This window comes from Panulirus ornatus, chromosome 14 (genome assembly GCF_036320965.1).
Source record: "Panulirus ornatus isolate Po-2019 chromosome 14, ASM3632096v1, whole genome shotgun sequence".
Classification (NCBI taxonomy): domain Eukaryota; kingdom Metazoa; phylum Arthropoda; class Malacostraca; order Decapoda; family Palinuridae; genus Panulirus; species Panulirus ornatus.
Window position 1 is genome coordinate 53,298,356 of NC_092237.1, and position 11,979 is coordinate 53,310,334.

Consider the following 11,979-nt stretch of genomic DNA (forward strand, 5'->3'; position numbering starts at 1 on the left):
GTGTATGACGGTGAGTAAAGAGATGTTTCACATGATTGTGACGCCGTGAATCTGTCTAGGGCGAAATTATGTGCCTCTGATCAGAAGGTTGAAGGAGGGAATATTAAACCCAGAGTATCAAGTCAGGTGTTGTGATGACCTGGAATATGGATAGGGTGGTTGGTAGATCTGGAATATGGATAGGGTGGCTGGTAATTTTCTCCAATTTCGTTATAGAGAGAAAACGACGGGGGTTCTAAGAAAGCCACACTGAATGAATCTACTAGACTGAATGAAAAAGACTTCGATGTGTATGTTTTCAAGGAAATTTGAAAATCGGAATGTGTTGCAGATAAACGCTGGAGTGATTTCCTTTAAAAGAGATCCAACATAAACTTCGAAGTCATGTTTACGAAATGCTAGTCGTAAAATCTTCAAAATAATCTAAGGTCCAAAGAAAGAATATTAAGAAATCGAAGTATCAGAAAAAAAAGAAATTTAGATATCAAAAATGGGATATTAACAACAGTTAATATAGACTTTCTTCTTATGTACAGATTCGTAGAGTCTTACAAGCTAAGTAAAGTAATATTACGTAAAATCTCTAACGTTAATTTCCCTTTGAAATACACACAACTTCGTCAAAAAATCTGCAACCACTAAATTGTCAGCATTTACATAAACTTATCTCCACATCCCTGTAAATTTGAATTCTGCAAAATAGATGGGATTGGATCTAGTAATAGATAGATAGATAGATAGATAGGGTCAGGACGGTTCTCTATCACGTGTCACTTGTGACGACATGAACACCTGCCATTTTGCCATTTATAAAACCCGAGGGTCGACGTAACCCGGCACAGAGACGCTCCAGCCAGATCCAGCGTCAGTGGCTCCCTGTGGCACCAGTCGCCCGAGCCAGCACCAGTTCCAGCAACCGCCCACCAGACAGATGTCAGCCACGTCTCCTCACCCTAGGTCATCCAAGATGCACCTCGCTGTGCTAGCGTTGGCTGTCTCCATACTGGTAAGACCAGAGAGGTGGTTAATGGTTTGCGGTTGTTCGTGGTGGTCTTCACCATCTATTAAGGTTGCTAATGGTGGTCTTCACCATCTATTAAGGTTGCTAGTGGTGGTCTTCACCATCTATTAAGGTTGCTAGTGGTGGTCTTCACCATCTATTGAGGTTGCTAGTGGTGGTCTTCACCATCTATTAAGGTTGCTAGTGGTGGTCTTCACCATCTATTAAGGTTGTTAGTGGTGGTCTTCACCTTCTATTAAGTTGCTAGTGGTGGTCCTCACCGTACTGTCATGATCGATGTGTTGGGTCAAAAGACATTTTAAGTCATCCATGACGGGAGTTAGATGATAAAACAGAATCGAAGAGTTTTGCTTTTTTTCTTTTTTTCTAAATAGCTGAGAGACACATCTATCAGTGTCGATATGGTAGAGGGAAGGAAAGGTATTACGACACATTTCTAAGATACTTGTGGCCGAAGACCTGATCAGCCACTCAGTGGAAGACGAGAAGCCATGATTCTATCACGCGAAAAAAAATGCTTTGCCCACAAGACTAGCATATCTTCAGTGAATTAGGGCGATGATGAGAGCTGCTAAGTGTGAGCCGAAGGAAGGAACAAATAACATTCCACGTCTGTTATGCCAGGTCGCTTGTCTAAAAGGCCTCTGAAAAGGAGGAGAACCAAAGTTCACCGCTGGTGTATCATCACAGAAGATCCAATACCAACGCCTCTTCACATTCCTACAATGTCCACTTATTAGAACTGGCATGGCACGGAGTTCCATCTTCTGGCTATTATAATACGACGTCCAACACCTGATACTGCCATTTTTTTGTCTACATAGGCGCTGCAGAGTCTTTTACTAATGGTCAATAGTACCAGTTAGAGGTATCTTCCTCCATTTTTTTTTTCACGAGTTAATATCATTTTCCCTTAATTAATGTTTAGAACAGACGACAGCATGATGCTTGTGTCATGCCATGCCTCCTTCGTATGGAGGGTTAACCATGCTAAACACCATGTGACATATAACAGTGTGTGCATTTTCAGTTACAGACGCCTAGTATGGATAATGTTCATAACAGCATTTTGTCTGCATCATTTCAGTCTATGTTTTGGGGTTTAACATGGGGTCCTTATCTATGGGAGTAAAGTGTGGAGTGTGATTCCTATACTATTGTAAGTTATTGCCTGTATCACACCATTGTATATCACATGTAAAAGAGGCAGGAACTTCCTTGTTTCGTCTCGGTAATCACTGGTGCAATGTTTTCAGAGTGTGTGGAGCAACACTGAGGCCCGGATTATCAGCGTGAAGACACCCTATGTGAAGAAGGCTCTTGCCCCTCCGTAAGTACTCGTAACGAATAGTAGGAATAGAGAAGCATGTCTCAGGTTGAAAAAAATGCATTATACAAAAAACGTAATTTCAGAATGAAAGACGAACGGTATCTTTGAATCTTGGTTGGACATTAGACACAGAGATTTGCTTGCCTAATACGCAATGCCAGGGGTACTCTCTATTTAACAGAGATATGAGGAAAAGATAGGTGACGGTGTCTTGCTCTTAGTTAAAGCCAAGCTTAATCCAGTATTACAAAATGTTGAAACTGTTGGTAGTAATGACACCAGAGGCAGACGCGAGTCGACATAACCATTTATCAAAAATTTGTGATGAAGGAGTTTCGGATACTGTCGGAGATTTTTGACATACCAGTTCTTAAGTGAGGAGAATTCAGTTTCAGTAGTTGGAGGCGTGCGCTCCAACTAAACCTGTTTGATAGCGTCTTGATCCCATTCGTTGAGAAAGCTACTAGAGACGTGAATGTAATAGACTTAGTTTTTGGGACAAATGAAGATCTTGTCTACAGTTTTGAAGACGGAAACAAGTCTGTTTGTAACAAGTGATCACCAACGAGATATTTTTTGATGACACTTTCAGCGCTGCTTCTAACGTTGATGAACGAGAAAATCATGAAAAATCTTGTTCTTTTCCAAATTTGCAACTTGAGTATATGGGCCGATATCCTCAAAGAAAACTAATTGAACTTTATCATACACATATGTGTGTGTGTGTGTGTGTGTGTGTGTGTGTGTGTGTGTGTGTGTGATATATCTAATCGGTTGAGAATGAACGCACTTTCAACTCTCGTGTATGATACGCAAGCCTGTAGAGACTTATCTCTGTGACTGGCGTATCTGCTCAGAGGGCGAGTCTGTCCTTCCTTGACGCTTGATTCACGTTTGCTCTTCCAGTTCTCCGCGCAACTCTGCCTCTTAATCTAATGCCGATTTTCACCGAAGATTTCTGATATGTCTATGGTAGCAAAGGCAGAAATGTGATAAGGAATTGAGTTAGCATCACTCCAAATATAACTTGGACAGGTTATGAGCCTTGAGACTAAAGATAATTTACATGAAAAGATCAGGATAATTGTTATACCAAATTCTTTCCTTATTCACGGACAGGCTTATGTTGCAATATGTCAATATTGATATAACTTACCTTGTGTACGATGAAATTCATTCATGGTAACAAGTGAGGAAGGAGAGTTCATTTGTGATTCTGTCTTGATCCGCGAGGAGGTGCATGGCAGTCGCTCTCCCTGAGAAATGATTAAATCATGCACCTGTCAGACACACACACACACACACACACACACACACACACACACACACACATAACTACAATATCTCCGGTTTTCACAGGTCCTTCCTGGCAGCCTTACGCCAGCCTAATCGTGTGGTTCAGGCTGGTGATTCAGAGAGGAATATTCGACCTCAGTCCAGAGCTGACGATTCAGCAGACGGGAATACCAAACCTCAACCAAGAGAGGATGAGTCAGATGGGAATACTAAACCTCAACCAAGAGAGGATGAGTCAGATGGGAATACTAAACCTCAACCAAGAGAGGATGAGTCAGATGGGAACACTAAACCTCAACCAAGAGAGGATGAGTTAGATGGGAACACTAAACCTCAACCAAGAGATGATGAGTCAGATGGGAATACTAAACCTCAACCAAGAGAGAATGAGTTAGATGGGAACACTAAACCTCAACCAAGAGATGATGAGTCACATATGCATATCATGCCCAGGCAAGGTGAGACCAGCATAATCAAGTTTTCTTTCAGTGAAAAATGTTGTGATAATATCAAATTCTCTCTCCTTTCCTCTCCTTATGATCGTGTAGCTTCTTAATTTGTTCGTTCCAAAACCTTTCCCGCCTTCATCCTGCCATAGCAACTTAAACACCCTTGTTCATGGCTGCTTAAAGCTCCGATTCGCTATATGAACTGTCTTACAGAGGCGGATGAATGCATGACCTACACAGTGTCTCCCGGAGAATCTTACGTGTTCACGTCTGAAGACTACCCGGACAAGTACCCTAACGGTGAGAAGTGCATAAGGAAGTTCAAAGTAAGTTCACCTTTGGATCACATACCAATAAACTCTCAAAAGCATCCGTTTCTACGATATTAGTGGTTCTGACATCTATACTTTTATATAAGACGTTACAGATACTGAAAACCAATGAATTCTTTCAAGGAATTTTGATTATATCAATCTTGTAATGTATCTAAGAGCAATTCTCACCCGTTCTGAAATTACTGGAATATAAGATAAAGAAATCTTCCTCATTCTTATACGATGCATCAAATAGTGAACGAAGTGATCTCTCTCAGGCTGATCCAGAGGCTACGTTTACTGTTATGTGTCCCGAGTTCGACCTCAGGAACAGTGCTGGCTGTACAGACGACTTCCTCAGGATCAACTTCAAAGATGGAGAGAAAAACAGGTAATGTTTTAGGGAGAAAGGTTGATGGTGTTTCTTCTTGTGTAACTCTGTGCTTTGTACCTGCGAAGAGAGATAGGGGTTGGGTAATTGATGAAGCCTAAAATTGAAAATAATACCACTCGAGCTAGACATTTGATGGTCATTGGAGCAGTGATAAGCGTACCTGGAGACTTTAGTAACTCAGTCATTAAAACTCCTTACCTTCTCCTGCTCCACAGTGTAACATGAGTATGGATGATTCTCATCTGGACATATGGAGACATCTCTTTGTTGAATCTTAAGTCTGACAAACCAGCAGGTTACAGGTAAAGGGGGGTAGACACCCACATTTTCTAAAACTGTGCAATTGTACCCTAATATACTGGTGCTTTACCGAAAGGTTCTGTGGAAATAGTTTCACTACGCAGATTGGCACGACTAAAGTTCTCACCGTCAAGTTTAAAACAGACGACATGAAGAGAGGCCTAGGCTTCAACTGTACTGTGAGCGTCGCACGTAAGTTGGCAATTGTACACCTACCACCATCTACCTCATACTTACTGATCATCCTGTTCCTTGTAGCTCTTATATTATTAACCTTACATTTGGTGATACATCATTCATTCATTATATGGGACGCTAGTTCCCTTTTTCATTCTACTGGCACAGTGTGCTGACTTCAGGAGAAAACGGGTTTGTAAAAGGGATATCACTCAAAACTTTTATGGGATACTTATGCATTAAAACTAGAGATGGTACCACTTCACGAGTCTTCCAGATTTAGTATCAGTGCATTAGTCTTACAGAACTGGTATCATTGCACGAATCTCCTGCCGCAGGGATAATTCTTTTCTGAATATTGTAATATATAATGAATATATTTTCTCTCTGCTATTCAATGGCATTAAAACTGATATCAACCCACTTATTTCCTGCTTTTTCTTTTCTTCCAGGTCCAGCTGGTCAGTGTGGTAAGTAACTAGAGTGATTATAGTGATTTAGGAATGAGTCGCTCTGGCAGAAACAAAACATTTGCATGGGAATGATATGAATGAATGTGTTCTCTACATAGATCATCTGATCTTTATTTTCTAGGCCAAGTTAGGTTGAATTAAGTTACGTTCGATTAAGTTAGGTTTTGGTGAGATGAAGTTGATTGAATAAAAGGAAACAATAGCCTAATCTAACCGAGCCTAACCCATCCTAAGCTAATCTAACCTCATCTTGAACTAGCCTATCAAAAATGGTAGGAGGGGAAGGGAGGTTGAATCTTCATATGATCCTTGAACATTTATCTAGTTAATGGACTGAAATCAAGTTGATATATCTAGAGATATATTCAGAATAAGATCATGATTTAAGAACAGTTTTCCCCCTGGATTGTGGACAATGATGAAACGCTGGACACTGTGCTCTGTGGTGTGTGTGTGCTTTACAGAGTGTGGGAAGGTGAACCGGGCGACACGCATTGTTGGCGGAGTGAAGACAGAGGTACACGAGTACCCGTGGCATGTAGGTCTGGTGTCTGCTCCCGGCACTGCGCCGTTCTGCGGAGCTTCCATCATCAACAGTATGTGGATCATGACCGCTGCCCACTGTGTCGCAGGGTGAGTTAAAAGGGGAAGGGGAGGCTTTCTTTATCAGTTGTAGTTGCTTCACGTCCCTAAGAGCTGGTTCCTCTCTCTCTCTCTCTCTCTCTCTCTCTCTCTCTCTCTCTCTCTCTCTCTCTCTCTCTCTCTCTCTCTCTCTCTCTCTCTCTCTCTCTCTCTCTCTCTCTCTCTCTCTCTCTCTCTCTCTCTCTCTCTCTCTCTCTCTCTCAGATTAAAAAAAAAAACAGTGGATGAGCGGAAGAAAAAAGTGGAAAAAGAAAGATTGCCAAAAAGTAAGGAGAGATTCTTTTTTTGAATAACTTGGACAGAATAACTCCAAAAAAGACTTAATATATAAAAAAAAAATTTTAACACAATAGGGAAAAGTAGATGAATATTGATAAAATAGAAAAGGAATGACAGATGCTTTCCTGAATTTCATGTTATTTTGTCGTACCCTTTTAACAAAACTTTACATTGTGCATTGTGTATATAAGTAATATCCCCCAACACCTTGAGGTGAAATCTACTAGCCCCAGGTAAGCATACAGGTCTCCTCCTCATGACAGACACATGGTCGTGTTCACATCTTGGTCATATATTACGACATGGGATTTCATCGTCACTTCTCTGTCCCTTCCAGTCTAGGCCCAGGCGATCTGAAGGCAGTGGTCGGCGATCACAAGTGGTCGTCCGGCTCGGAAACTTCTGTCACCAAGACCCTCACCGTCGAGGAGGTACAGAACACCTGAGATTTCATTGTTGTCTTAGTGTACGACGAATCTGCTTACGGGTGGGTGAGTTCTCCCAGGCAGAAAGGAGGAGGTGCTGACCAAGTGGCCGGCATTCCCCCCTTCCCTTGCTGGTGTGTTGGTGATGACTGCTTGGTCCTCTGCTTGAAGGAAGATGACTTCCAGTGTTGTGTGTTGGTGATGACTGCTTGGTCCTTTGCTTGAAGGAAGATGACTTCCAGTGTTGTGTGTTGGTGATGACTACTTGCTTGGTCCTTTGCTTGAAGGAAGATGACTTCCAGTGTTGTGTGTTGGTGATGACTGCTTGCTCCTCTGCTTGAAGGAAGATGACTCCCAGTGTTGTGTGTTGGTGATGACTGCTTGCTCCTCTGCTTAAAGGAAGATGACTTCCAGTGTTGTGTGTTGGTAATGACTGCTTGGTCCTCTGCTTGAAGGAAGATGACTTCCAGTGTTGTGTGTTGGTGATGACTGCTTGGTCCTCTGCTTGAAGGAAGATGACTTCCAGTGTTGGGTTCACGTCCCTCGTTCTAGTAATTTAGCTGACGAAGCCTATCGGTCCCCAAAGGAGATCAGAGTGAGAAAGTTGACATTATAACTGGGGAAAATTGAATCTTCTCCAGCCACCTCGAATGTGAGATTCAGCAGCGTGCGAATATTCCTTAGGACTTTAATGAGGGGGGGATTCGTGTAGAGATTCAGCAGCGTGCGAATATTCGTGTAGGTCTCCCGATAGATTCTGGACTGGCTAATGAAAGGATAGAGATACGAGTCTGTGGGGAAAATATTTCTTGAGGTATGTGATGATGTCTAACGTGTACAGTTGATGAAACCACTAGAGCAGCGTTTGTCACGTTCCATACCTGGAACAGGTTGCTGTTGCTCTCTCTCTCTCTCTCTCTCTCTCTCTCTCTCTCTCTCTCTCTCTCTCTCTCTCTCTCTCTCTCTCTCTCTCTCTCTCTCTCTCTCTCTCTCTCTCTCTCTCTCTCTCTCTCCCTCTCTCTCTCTCCGAGGGAAACTCGCGAAGTCTACGTAGCGTCCCCTTTCCAAATATATGGCATACACCACCGCCATCAACAAGGCCATTCATTCGCACCATTGCAGTAATTTCTTCCTTTTCGTGTGTGTGTGTGTGTGTGTGTGTGTGTGTGTGTAAAACGAGACGAATCATTCAGAAAAGCAACGGGCCGCTGGAAAAACAGATGTGTCACATTGACACAAGGGAAACAGAAGTAGTCTCAGTTCAGCGCAGTGTTTTATACCGCGCATCTGACTCCTCATTAGCATATACGTCTGCCACACACACACAAAAACCCGTTCGTCTTTCTCTGCCACCGCCAGGTGATCATCAACAATAAGTACGACGAGGATACCTTCAATAACGATATAGCGCTGCTGAAGCTGAGGAAGACGATCTCCTTCAACAGGAACAACAAGATCGCCCCGGTCTGCCTCCCGTCGGCGAGCGAGAGTTATAAGAATGTCAACGCCATAGTCTCAGGCTGGGGAGTACTCGCAGAAGGTAAGTCCCACAGCAGCCGCACCTCTCTCTCTCTCCTCTGGTTAATCACTGAGTACTTGCAGAAGGTAAGTCCCACACCAGCCGCCCCTCTCTCTCTCTCCTCTGGTTAATCATCAAAGAACCTGTCCTCAGACGAGCAAACATCTCACCTTCTCTTTGGCTAGTCATAGCTTAGTTTCTCTTCCACTCCTTCATGAGTCAACCATCGCTAGCCAGTCATGCGTTTCCATCTCATGGGATAACCTCCTCCTCCTTTAGGTTAGCAAAGGAGTCAAAGTACACCTCCAGGTCAGTAGTGCATTAACTTTACCTTAACTCAATCATGGGACAGTTATAGTGCTCGTGTTAGTTACAGGAGTGGGTCATCCCTTCCATCAGTCACATTTCAGCACAGCTCTGCGTTGGCCATGGGTTAACTTCTCGTCTTACTGCTCATGGGCCAGTCAGCTGCTGCTCATGTCGGTAGCTGGTCAGCCTCTTCTCATGTGTGTCATGAATCCAGCTTCTGTAGGATAATCAAGGGTGATAATCATGGGTGAAATTCTCTTACCTATGTCATTTCCATTTCAACCTTGTCGTAAGTTTTCCTCTGGTTATCCTTTCCACGGGTCATTCACGAATGAGCTACTCCTTAGCTTTAGGTCAGCATTCTCTCACATCCTGGAAGGATCATTATCTTAAATGATTGGCTTCTTCATCTCCTCTTACATTAAATAAAGGTTTAAACTCTCCACAGGTCAGCCCTGATTCCAGACCAGAGATTGTACCTCCTACGGCTAAATGTTATTGCCACTCGGTCGTACACTATAATCATTCATATTGGATGTATTTATATCAACCCTAGTCATGTCTTATGCCAGGAGTGAAGCAATGATACTTACGCATCTCAATTGAAAGTTATGCTAACGACCACTTTGTTGGGCCACGGCAGACGGAGACCAACCCAAACAACTGTATGAGGTGACAGTACCTACCATGACCAATGGCAAGTGCAAGGAGAAGTACGGGGCGGCCGCTGTCACCGCCAACATGATCTGTGCCGGCCTGGACGAAGGCGGCAAAGACGCCTGTCAGGTAAAATAGTAACCCCTTACACACACACACACACACACACACACACACACACAATGATATGTAGTCATCTGTCGTAAGGGACATTCTACTGTATCGAGAATATTAATCATCACAACACAACTCGTTTCATCCAATATTTCTAAGATTTCTTTCCTCACACAATTGTGTATACAAATGTTAACCCTTAAGGCAAGGTAACTCCAACAACATCTGCTAATATTAGCGCTAACTATTCATGACTGCAAATGTTGGATCAAATAGCATCTTTAAGACAATACAACCTTATGTTTATTTGTAGCGACTTGGTTCAAGGGATGTAAAGAAAAAAAACTATCACAAATGCGTTACTCTGTCCTGGTGGCTACTACCAGACACCAGAGCTGATGAATGATGGCAAGTTGTTCACGTACATTGACTCACGGAGAACCCTCAAGTCGCTCGCTCCGAGAGATCGTAGCCAAGCTATATGGAATATATACACATTCGTGAGGCCCAGAGAGACTCCAGCGGTCGCATGGTCATGACTGACCAACACAGGCGAATGATGATGTTATATTGATACATACTATCCTCTGCAGGGAGACTCCGGTGGAGCTTTGGTTACTCCTGGGGGCAGCACCCCAGCTCGCATGGTGCAGATTGGTATAGTCTCTTGGGGCTCTGGCTGCGCCCAACCTAACCTGCCTGGCGTCTATACCAGAGTCAGCAGTAAGTAGATCAACAATATTCAGTTGTGATTTGATTTTGATTTATATGTATATATATATATATATATATATATATATATATATATATATATATATATATATATATATATATATATATATATATATATATATATATATATATATATATATATATATATATATATATATATATATGTGTGTGTGTGTGTGTGTGTGTGTGTGTGTGTGTGTGTGTGACAATATTGAAGTATTATTCGTTGGATTGTTGTAGAAAGGACTGTCAATGTGTAAGATGTAAATACACCAATGTCATCACTATATAAACACACACACACACACATACACACACACAAACTCTCACACACACACACACACACACACACACACACACACACATACAACGATGGTAGAACACGGTGAAAGGAAACCGCGGTATGAATATCATATAGCAGGAGAAAAAAAAAACTCTGCTGAATCTGTATGTGAGATGGATTTGGGATTTGCCTTCGTCCCTGACCTGTCGCCAGAGTTCCAGATTATGGGAACAGCTTTCAAGCAAGGTGTTGGCATCTTATTGCCACAATGTGCTGCTCACGTTTGGCCACCGCAATGAAAGATGCACAGATAAAAGAGAAGATCCAGAGGAGGGAAAACAAAGATGACACCAGAATTAAAAGACCCGAGTTACAGGACTAGGTTAGGAATCTTAGATTTGCCCACCACTGAAGAGAGAGGAGTGAGAGGTGACTTGAACATAACCTATAAGGTTTTTTAAAAGCAGATGATGACGTGGATAGTGAAGAGTTAGTTTTCCAAATGATGTTAGCATAAGGTCCTGGTGAAATTTCTCCACCTGCATTGAACGTGTGTGCAGACACACTTGATAAACCGATTGAAATATTGTTCTAAATATCACTATAGGAAGGTATAGTACCAAGGTACAGCACCAAGGGAGTGGAAGGAATAGAGCTACGTTTACCTCAGTATCCTCGTTCAAAAAACAGGCGACCAAGTAGCCTCAAAAACCAGGCGACCAAGTAGCCTCAAATCATCGCGAAATGTCCCTCAGGATCGAAGGCAAAGATGTGACTGTGTACACTTTCCCCGTCTAACAACAGTGTTCAAACCTCACCGAAGGAGGATTCCTTACTCGCAATGTAACCAAGAGCGACTCGAGGACTACCCTTAACACCCACACTTGTCGAGGTCATTATTGATATCAATAACATTACAAGTTAGAAGAAGAGAAGGTCGTTTTGTCTATAGCCAAATCTCTTTCTCTCCTCAGGATACTTGGACTGGATTACAGCACTGACTGGCGGTTCGACCAGCTGCATTACACCTTAAGTGTGAGATGGAACGCCAACCCTGCCCAGGACTGGCACATGGAGAGATCCCTCGCCTCACACCTCACTGCTTCTAGCACAGTGTCTTGATGATTCTTTGATTAGGTTACGATATCCAGCACGTGAAAACACTGTGTATTCTGTGCACTGTTGCTTATTTTTTTAGGAATGAATAAAGATTGTTTGCCTAATTATTTTGTATTAATCATTTAGATAAACAGTATATCGAGATA

At 42.5% G+C, this 11,979-nt stretch overlaps 1 protein-coding gene across 1 annotated transcript; it reads left to right on the forward strand.

The window, feature by feature from the left end:
• Nucleotides 1-837: 837 nt before the first annotated feature.
• On the forward strand, nt 838-11,938 carry LOC139753439 (venom serine protease 34-like). Its single transcript, XM_071669948.1, has 13 exons — nt 838-1,006; nt 2,278-2,351; nt 3,711-4,105; nt 4,310-4,422; nt 4,689-4,801; nt 5,181-5,296; nt 5,734-5,751; nt 6,219-6,387; nt 7,013-7,106; nt 8,460-8,640; nt 9,572-9,714; nt 10,293-10,422; nt 11,689-11,938. Exons 1-13 carry the CDS (start codon nt 932-934, stop codon nt 11,745-11,747), a joined length of 1,680 nt encoding a protein of 559 aa, XP_071526049.1. The 5' UTR covers nt 838-931; the 3' UTR covers nt 11,748-11,938.
• Nucleotides 11,939-11,979: the final 41 nt, after the last annotated feature.